Below are 9,058 nucleotides of genomic sequence, written 5' to 3'. Positions count from 1 at the left end.
ACCAACAAAGTGTCCGAAGTCCGCGCGTTGGTCGACCAATTGCTCCAGCAAAAGTGGTTGGCTTTCAGTATTTTCAACGACGATCAGATCACCCTCGGCATCCGTGCCTTCTTGGAGCTTAGCGTGTTCATCCGTGGCCTTGGCGTGCTGGAATGCATGATTTGCCACGCCGATGTGTTGCAGGTACGACCCAATTCTCCCATGATGTGCCGCTTACCATAAGGACAGTGTGTGCGGTGCAAGACGCGCGACTGCCCCACCCGAGTCCATGAATCCTGCCTTCAAGAGCATCAGAAGGGTGGTCGGGCCTACCACTGCGCAACATGCCGCAAGCCGCTGCGATGAAGCACAGCATGTGATTGATGGGAGTGGCAGGATTTCTGAATGGGAGAGAGATACCTCGTTAAGTGCGCTTTTATATAATTATTGCCTTCAAATACTAAATTCAAGTGAACATTTGATATGCTGCGTGGTGTTATTAAAATAATAGACGAATAATGTCTTCAACATGGGTTGTGTCGTGTTAAGTACTATTTTAAATAATGGTGCCGTGCAATACAACGATGAAGCTTTAATTGAGTTTTCAATTAAAGCTCCAGTATTATATTGTTGGATTATTTGCTTTAAATTATTTTTTCACGTCAACTGTTACTTGTCATTCGTGGATTTTCCCTCCAAAACCTGCCGCCATGTCCAAAGCAGCCTCGACCGCTGCCCACGCCGACGACAATGAAAGCGATGTCGAAGAGACAGCACAGGAGCGCGTGATTGCGGAGGAGTACAAGATCTGGAAGAAGAACACGCCTTTCCTGTATGACCTCGTCATGACGCACGCGCTGGACTGGCCCGCATTGACTGTCCAGTGGTTGCCCAACGTGCACACACACAGTGGTAACGACTACTCGAGCCACAAACTGCTCCTAGGGACACACACGGACAACGAGTCGCAGAACTACCTCATGGTCGCGGAGGTGCGCTTGCCGTTGGAAGACACTGAGATCGACGCGCGCAATTACGACGACGACTCGTCCGAACTGGGTGGGTTTGGCGGTGCGTCTGGGAAAGTTGAGGTCCAAATCAAGATCAACCACGCTGGTGAAGTGAACCGGGCGAGGTACATGCCTCAGAACGACTTGATCGTCGCGACCAAGACCGTGTCGTCGGACGTGTACATTTTCGACATCTCCAAGCACCCGTCGACGCCCGCCGAGGGCTCGGGGTGCAATCCGGACTTCCGATGCATCGGACACACCAAGGAAGGGTACGGGCTGTGTTGGGACCCCCACCAAACCCATCACTTGATCAGCGGGTCCGACGACGGCATCGTGTGCGAATGGGATTTGGCGAACGCTGGCAAGCAAGTGCACCCGCTCAACAAGTACACGGGACACACGGACGTCATTGGCGACGTGGCGTGGCACATGCATCACCAAAAGCTGTTTGGGTCTGTCGGCGACGACAAGAAGCTCTTGATGTACGTACGTCGTTTGCTCGAATGTGCATGATGATCCTAACAGACGCCGCCGTGTAGCTGGGACATGCGTCTGAAGAGCTTTGACAAGCCGCTGACGTCAGTTAACGCCCATGACGCCCCTGTGAACAGCTTGTCGTTTAGTCCGTTCAGCGAGTACCTCTTGGCCACGGGATCGTCCGACAAGGTAGGCATCGCCGTCGTCGTTTGCGTTCCATCATGACCCTGCATTAGACGGTCAACTTGTGGGATATGCGAAACCTCAGCTCCAAGCTGCACACGTTTGCCGGACACAGCGAAGAAGTGTACCAAGTGGAGTGGTCCCCGCACAATGAGACCATCTTGGGGTCGTGCTCGCAGGACCGCCGCTTGCACGTGTGGGACTTGAGCAAGATTGGCGAAGAGCAGAGCGCAGAGGATGCCGAGGACGGTCCCCCCGAGCTCCTGGTACGGTCACCCTTTCTCTTGACATGTTCAACATGCGCGGAGAATCATCGAGTCGTGTGTAGTTTATTCATGGAGGACACACGGCCAAGATTTCCGACTTTTCGTGGAACCCGAACGATCCGTGGGTCGTCGCGTCCGTGTCGGAAGACAACATCCTCCAGATCTGGCAAATGGCCGAGAACATTTACAACGAGGAACAAGATGACGACGACGTTGCGGACGACGCACTAGAGTAGATAACTAAGGGAGCATTCGGCATGTACATATGCAGTGTGCACATACATACGTAGACGGCGGCAGCATCACGACACGTGTCATGACGAGGAGATGGGCTGGACGGTGGGGAGGTCGAGGGTTTCGGAGGCAACACATGCGCGAAGGAGCGTTGAGGCACCAGGACAAGCTCTTGCTTTCGAGTGTAAACATCCACCGACGGTGTCCCTCACGCGTGGAACGTCTGTCTACGTGGGTGTACGTTGATGGAGGAGAAGGCATGCATGCATCCTCACGTTCATCTGCTTCGTGTCCTGGAGCCGATTTCGTCGCCGCCCGGATACACGAGCCTTTCGCAATAATATTGGCGCCAAGACCATCATTCGACGACCTTCACTCTAGTATTTTGACCATGACGTACATGCCAGTCTGCGCGCAGGCCGACCTTCCCAACAACTCGCGGCGCTGTGTGCTGCTTCCTTCCTCCGGTCGCAGCGTTCTCCTCGTACATCACCAACATGTGATCTACTGCATAGATCAAGCGTGCTACCACCACGGTGGACCGCTCGCCACTGGGGACATTGAAGACTTGGGCGGCGTCGCGACGATCAAGTGTCCATGGCACAACTACAAGATCGCCTTGCACAACGGAGAAGGACTGTACATGGGCCTAGAGCCGGGCAAGATGACCCAGCCGGTGTTGAAGAGCAAGGGGGTCAAGCAACGCACCCATCCGGTCAAAGTCGTAGACGGCATGGTGCTCGTCCAAGACAGTTCCGATGACGGCGAGGAGTACGTCGTCATCGCGAGCGACGTCTACGCATTCGACACCAAGTGCATCCCCGACTTGGAAAGGAAGAAGGATCCCGACGAGGTCAAGATCCATTCGCGCATGTCGTAGTTCTCTTCCAGGCGCCATCAACACCCCTCTGGCCTCCTCCGCCGCCTATCCAGCGTCGTCATCGAGCCCATCCATCCCCCCCCCTCCCCCGTCGGCCCCCTCTAATCGGCCCCCTCTTCCTCTATCTCATGGTGACTAAAGTGTATGAATAAATACGTGGATTCTGTTGCACTTTGTTCAGCTGTCTACATTCACATCCCACACTCGCACGGTGCCATCCCACGACCCAGTCAGCAAGTTTGGATCGTGGAACCCCACGCCCGTGATGCCGCTCCTGTGGCCGGCCAGCACTTGGCCACACACGCCCGTGTACATGTTCCATACCCGCAGCGTGCCATCTTCGCTGCCAGAAATGACCTTGGTGAAGTCCCGCTGCAGCGTCGTAATGCGTCCGCCGTGTCCGGTCAGCTCGAGCCGCGCCCCTTTGCCGCTCGCGCGGAGGTCCCAGACTTTGACGACGCCGTCCGCAGACCCCGAGCAGATGGTCGGGTCGGCCGGACCTCCCAACGCTACACATGTCACGGGACCGCTGTGCCCCATCAGCACATGGGTACAGCTCTGTCCGCTGCGAAAGTGCACGTCCCACACCTTCAAGCTGCGGTCGTTGGAGGCACTGACGAGGCGATCGCCGGCGACTTGGAGCTCGGTGATGCCGCTCCGATGCGCCGTGAAGTGGCCCTTCTTGCGGCCCCCGTGGACGACGTCCCACACGTCGAGGCCGGCGCCGGCGTCGCCGCTCACGAGCACGGACGACGTCGCCAGGAACTTGAGGCACGTGATGGCACTTGCATGTGCCAAGTGCAGGACGCTGGCTTCCTTGGTCGAATCCCAAATGCGGATGCTCTTGTCCCACGACCCAGTAGCCAAAAGGACGCGATCCACCGCCAATTGTTTGCCCAACTCCAACGCCACCACGGGGGACGTGTGCCCCCGCAGCACCCGGCACGCCGACTCGGTGTCGGTCGCCGCCAAAAACCTCAGAAACGGCGGCTTGGGGCGGGACCTCGGGGATGTCCCGTACGCGTGCAGGTTCCACACCCGGACGGTGGCATCGTACGAGGTCGACACGACCGCGTGTCCCCGCACCTGGACATGCGTGATGGGCGCGCCGTGGCCGTCCAGATGATGCGTCACCGCGTCACTTGCATACAGATGCATGGATCCGTCGATACACCCCGCGACGACATGTTGGCCCTGGACGGCAAGACACGAGATGGGCGACGACGTTGCGATGAGAGCATTGGCGGCGTCGGACGAGCTAGACGCGTCAGATACATTGGACAGCTTGCGGCGGATGACCGTGTCCAAGTCGTACTGGGAAGATGGCGCCGATGATGCATGTAGTTCCATGTTGTTGGACGATGATGTCGTCCACATAGGAGCATGGCAAGTAGAAAGAAGTAGCGGGGATGATGGTAAGGATGATGTTTCCATGGACAGAACCAACGCGCGATGGAGATTGTCGACGAGTGTCGCCAGAGTCTCATGGAGGTCCTTGGGTTTCGAGTACGTGCTGCACATCCCACACACAAACGTGTGTACTTTAACCACGGGCACGTCCACACTGAGCATGTCGTACACCAGCGACCCCATGTGCGAGAAGAACATGTCGTCGGTCACAATCGCCGCCGCCTCGTCCGACTTGATGGCGGCTTCCACATCGCGACTATATCCCGTCAAATTCACCACTGTGGGCTTGTGGAGATGGTTGTTACCTGAACGCGTGGTGCCACATGTCGAGGGATCGGCAAATCGGTTGCGCCTTTAGGGACTGCTGCAAGTACTCGCGCTTGCCTACTTGTATACATACTTTATATATATATATATATATATATATTGTGCTTTCGAGTGAAATGTCGTGGTTTCTCGTTGGAATTTAAATCGATTTAATTGGCTACTTCAGATGAGCTCAAAATTACTAGCCAATCAAAACCCATTTCTCAATGAAATTCAACCAATTAGATCGATTGTGGATCGGTTTGGCCGGCGCGATTCGATTGCACCCGCTCCCCAAATTTGTATCAAATCGACGATATATATATATATATATATATATATGTTGTGGTGTATCCTTGTGTGCTTACCTCCTAGAGTCCCGAGCTGGTTGGGTTGCAAGGGATGATGCTGGGGGTGGGGGTGAGTCGTCCCTGGCACGACGCGGTAGAATTGCGCCGACACTTGGAGCAGCCCCCGGGCGTTGGTAAAGTCCTCGTGCACATGACACTGTTCGAGCATCTCGGATGCCAAGCTCACGAGCAGTCGAAAGCCCACGTCCCCTAGACAACTGCCGCTTCCCCGAGCGCCATTGTACGACTCGGATGAGGTCGAAGAGCGATGATGATGGTGGGGCTGCATCAAGATGAGCACAAACAACTCCCGGGCGTACGGTGCCTTGAAACTTGCTTTACACGCCTAGCAAATATATATATATATACATCCAAAACGTCGTCTAATACACAAATATATATATATATATATACTGGATGTGATATACCTCGCGCACGCCGTCCAACAAGGTGTCGTCCGACGAAAAGATGCCCACCAAGCACTTGTGCATGCTCTGCTCGACCTTTTCCTCTTCTGTAGACAACTGGCGATGCAAAGTATGCGATAACGTGTCGTGGGATCCACCGCTGCTATGTTTGGGGTACACGGCCTCCTCGAGGGTCGCTTTGTCGAGGCCGACGGCAGCTGCCGCGTCGTCCAGCGTCCACACCTTCAGAATCGGAACCACGGGCCCCATGTCCCCCCCAGCTACTGCATCGTCGTGAACGATCACTAACGACCGGGACTGAATGGCTTTGGCCATCGCATAGAGCGATCCGGGAAGGATGGGCGGCTGGTCCAGAGGCACCACCAGCACCTTGTCGCAGAGGCCATCTTTGATGATGCTGCTTTGAGCAGACACTTCCATCCACAGCAGCGGCGGCGACTGGTCCTGCGCTTTGCACAGCAGCGTGTACATCGAGTGAAACGCGTCCATGTGGGTGGAGCCGTGGTTTTCCAGGAACGCTTCAAATGTCTACCCGTCGAGATTACATTTGTGAGAGTTACCGACCTGGATGTATATGCGATGCTGTGTTGTCAAATGAATAGCTGACACAAAACCAGATCAGAACGAATAATGTACTCGTCCCTGACCTAGAATAGATATTCTATACTAGCCAATATATCTATAAAAATACACTAAAGCATGTATTTGTCGTGGATGTGCACAAAACAATAATATAGAAAACGTGAATAATAGTACTTTCTACTCTCAAATCAATTTTACAATTGTTATATTCAAATAAATTGTTCAAATCGAATCACATGCTGTAAAAGGATGACAAATACGGTAGATACCTAAAAATATATATCCCTAAATATATATATACCTAAATATATATGTACCTATATATATACCTATATATATATATCAAAAGGACATACCTGGGTTGTCAACAGTTTGGTCATGAACGGCATCGCGTCTGGTTTTACATAATTGGCCAAAAACCGCCGCTTGTTGAACACGGGAAAGCTCGAATTCACGAAAAACAAGCAATCTCGGTACCTACATACACATATTTTGTACATATATAATTTCCCATCAACGTTGAAAACTGGAATATATATATATATATTCCCGAACATTTCGTCATAATCGAATGTGAGCATGCATGGTGGTTGGGAAGTATATGTACCCCGTGAGCATGGTCGTGATATACGTCGCGACCGACAGCCGGATGTTGTGCTCCACGACGGGGCTCCATGCCTCGGCCTTGAACCTCTTAAGGCGGGTATAGAGGTCCCGGGTGAGGCCGAGGGGGAGGACCGGGGGCTGCGTGTCGCTGTGGGTTGTAAAGCTACTGGTGATGGTGCCTCTGTCGGCATCCACGAGTACGAGGTGGTCCGGGCGGCCCCCTTCAAACAAACTCGGGAGCCACGAGCTGTGCACGCCGAGGATGTACGGTAGCGGCGCCTGGAGGTATTCCGACAAGATGCGCGGCAGCATGGGCACGTACGGATGTTGCCACCGGAATGGGTACATCAGTGCTTTGAGGGTCTCTGTGACGGGGCACAGCAGGGACAACTGCGTCGAGTGCACGACGATGCGGTGCTCACACAGCCCTAAAATGACGAGCTGGACGATCACGGCGACGGGAAAGCAGTCGAAGAACACGCTCATCGAGTACGGAAGCGGGGGAAGCAGCACGGACGACGGGGGCTCGCTTCGTCCGCGATCAGCGGCGGACAAGGAGGACGGAAGCTCGGGGTGCTTGTTTGCAGTGGGGTTGCGCTGCTGCCGTCGAGGCATCGACAGTCTCCACGTGAGTCCGGCCAACGTGATGGACACGTCGAGGAGGTTCGGGATGGGGCGGGGGATGGTGGTCGTGAGATGGGTACAGTACGCTTCTGCCAAGTCCACGCCGTGCATGTACTGCCACATGAGTGCGATCGCCGCGTCTTGCATGAACTCGAGTAGGTTGGGTACCCGCGACAGCATGCACAGGCACTGGGGGTGCCATCGAGTCGGCAACGAGGCGGCGGCGATCGGCTCGTACACCCACACACAGGACCCGTAGCACTTGGACAAACCATCGGCCCCCCCAGACAACACAAACGTAAACTGCTTGGGATGCGGCGGATGACGACAGTGCTCTTCTGACAGCGTGGCTTCGTACCCGCCAGGAAAGCAGAACCATTCGATCTTGGTGGGCAGAGGAAAATCGGTGCGGTCGTGTGGAGGGTATCGTTTGAGTATGACGTTGTCCGTGGGGGTCTTGTCGGCGTCCGGGCAGCGGAGGGATGGGGGGCCCACGAGCAGCACATAGTCCACCAACCCCGTGGGCAGGCACAAGTCTGTCGTCGCCGCCTCGTCCTCCATGTCTTCGTCGACGTGGGTCGAGGGATCGGACGAAGGATGTCCGATGAAGCTGGGGTGCCGCGGAGGATGGTGATGGAGCGGACTCGACGGCGCCACGGCCGTGAACTTGAGACTGACGCGGATCGCGGCGCGGGTGAACGTCTGGGACGTCGTGTTGCCTGTGAACGAGTACCATTGTTCGATTTCTTCGTTCTCGGGCAGTCGAGACAGCGGAATCGACACTACAGACACGCATACATGAAGGTGGGCGGGGGTGAGAAGAGACGCGGAAGCAGAGGCGGCGTACGTACCTTTGCCGATGCACCCTGGATGATGGTCCATGTCCTCTGCGAGCAAATCGTAGTAGGGAGGATTTCGCATGCGATCGATGCCGTACAGCGTCAGCACTTCGTCACAGCACACTGTGTCGATCATAAACTCCTGCGGATGTTGTTAAGCATCATGGTGGGATATTTGGCGTACCTCGTTCCACGAGTCATGCGACGCTAGGATGCAGTCCGTCGAGTATAAATGAGGTGACTCGCCAGTGATATGCACCACTACACACACGGCTGCAGCGGTTGGGGGCAGTTTGGTGTCGGCGGTGGGTTTGCGGCCGGTGAGGGAGGTCCGTCGGAACGCCTTCACCCATCTATACGTGGTGGAGGTCGACAACGCTTCATGTGCAGGATCGAGCTTTGCCAACGACAAGTCCGACCCTTCAATGACTACGTGGATGTGCACTGAGCATACTCAACGGTGGATTCATTGTCGTACCGCGAATGGTAAGCCTGCCAAAGGTGGACGATGTGGACATTGGGAGCGTGGGTTGCTTTGTAAGCGACGGGGATGATATAACCCTTGGTGCTTCGACGTCTCCGTCGAGTGCCAATTCCGTGGCTGGCGAGATGCGCGATGTCGTCTTGGGGTCCCCTCCATTGTCGCTGCGCATGAAGATCGATCTCACCTTGGACATCAACGACGTCTAAGAAACGATCTCTCATTTGATATAATTCGTCCAAAATTGGGCCAAAAAGATGTATCAAAACATAGAAGAAGGTAATAATTTTATTCGAAATAAGATTGTAACAAAAAATCTCAATGATCATTATAACGTTATACAGTAGTATATTCTCCTTAGATGTATGTTATTATGTACACTAATTGCAGGTACAATTCG

The 9,058-nt window shown here is 54.5% G+C and overlaps 4 protein-coding genes across 6 annotated transcripts in view; 3 read left to right on the top strand and 1 right to left on the bottom strand.

The window, feature by feature from the left end:
- The window catches only part of H257_15814 (hypothetical protein), a 1,799-nt gene extending 1,364 nt beyond the window's left edge, over positions 1-435 (top strand). For both annotated transcript variants that reach the window (XM_009844044.1, XM_009844043.1), the window contains one exon: positions 229-435. In XM_009844044.1, coding sequence (XP_009842346.1) covers positions 229-345 — 117 coding nt within the window. In that variant the 3' untranslated portion in view covers positions 346-435. The remainder of the gene's footprint in view (positions 1-228) is intronic.
- Positions 436-608: 173 nt separating this feature from the next.
- On the top strand, positions 609-2,184 carry H257_15813. Of its 2 annotated transcripts, XM_009844041.1 has the most exons (4): positions 609-1,474; positions 1,532-1,658; positions 1,706-1,918; positions 1,981-2,184. In XM_009844041.1, exons 1-4 carry the CDS (start codon positions 690-692, stop codon positions 2,152-2,154), a joined length of 1,299 nt encoding a protein of 432 aa, XP_009842343.1. In that variant the 5' UTR covers positions 609-689; the 3' UTR covers positions 2,155-2,184. The 2 variants fall into 2 exon arrangements, with proteins under 2 accessions (XP_009842343.1, XP_009842342.1); XM_009844040.1 differs by having other exon boundaries at positions 1,706-2,184.
- Positions 2,185-2,541: 357 nt separating this feature from the next.
- On the top strand, positions 2,542-3,059 carry H257_15812 (hypothetical protein; the record flags this gene model as incomplete). The annotated part of the gene is made up of 1 exon (XM_009844039.1): positions 2,542-3,059. A coding segment is annotated over one exon (491 nt), but the record flags the coding sequence as incomplete, so codon positions are not given.
- A 125-nt stretch (positions 3,060-3,184) lies between these two features.
- H257_15811 (hypothetical protein) lies at positions 3,185-8,857 on the bottom strand. Its single transcript, XM_009844038.1, has 9 exons — positions 8,656-8,857; positions 8,362-8,606; positions 8,190-8,319; positions 6,716-8,120; positions 6,465-6,585; positions 5,527-6,054; positions 5,117-5,444; positions 4,748-4,826; positions 3,185-4,698 (listed from the first exon to the last, which is right to left on the bottom strand). The coding sequence occupies exons 1-9, from the start codon at positions 8,852-8,854 to the stop codon at positions 3,210-3,212; spliced, it is 4,524 nt and encodes a 1,507-aa protein (XP_009842340.1). The 5' UTR covers positions 8,855-8,857; the 3' UTR covers positions 3,185-3,209.
- Between the last annotated feature and the right edge of the window lie 201 nt (positions 8,858-9,058).

This window comes from Aphanomyces astaci, assembly GCF_000520075.1.
Source record: "Aphanomyces astaci strain APO3 unplaced genomic scaffold supercont1.76, whole genome shotgun sequence".
Classification (NCBI taxonomy): Eukaryota; Oomycota; class Saprolegniomycetes; order Saprolegniales; family Verrucalvaceae; genus Aphanomyces; species Aphanomyces astaci.
The sequence above is the reverse complement of the archived record's forward strand: the minus strand, read 5'-3'. Positions and strand labels throughout refer to the sequence as shown.

Bases quoted from the DNA above. Each gene is read 5' to 3' on its own strand.
- H257_15811 (XM_009844038.1), bottom strand. From the start codon at position 8,854: ATGTCCAAGGTGAGATCGATCTTCATGCGCAGCGACAATGGAGGGGAC. The intron at 8,320-8,361 runs GTACGCCAAATA...CAACATCCGCAG, and splicing joins CGCATGACTCGTGGAACGAG to GAGTTTATGATCGACACAGT. The intron at 5,445-5,526 runs GTATATCACATC...TATATTTGCTAG, and splicing joins TGTTGGACGGCGTGCGCGAG to GCGTGTAAAGCAAGTTTCAA.
- H257_15813 (XM_009844040.1), top strand. From the start codon at position 690: ATGTCCAAAGCAGCCTCGACCGCTGCCCACGCCGACGACAATGAAAGC. The intron at 1,475-1,531 runs GTACGTACGTCG...GCCGCCGTGTAG, and splicing joins GACGACAAGAAGCTCTTGAT to CTGGGACATGCGTCTGAAGA. The intron at 1,659-1,705 runs GTAGGCATCGCC...ACCCTGCATTAG, and splicing joins CCACGGGATCGTCCGACAAG to ACGGTCAACTTGTGGGATAT.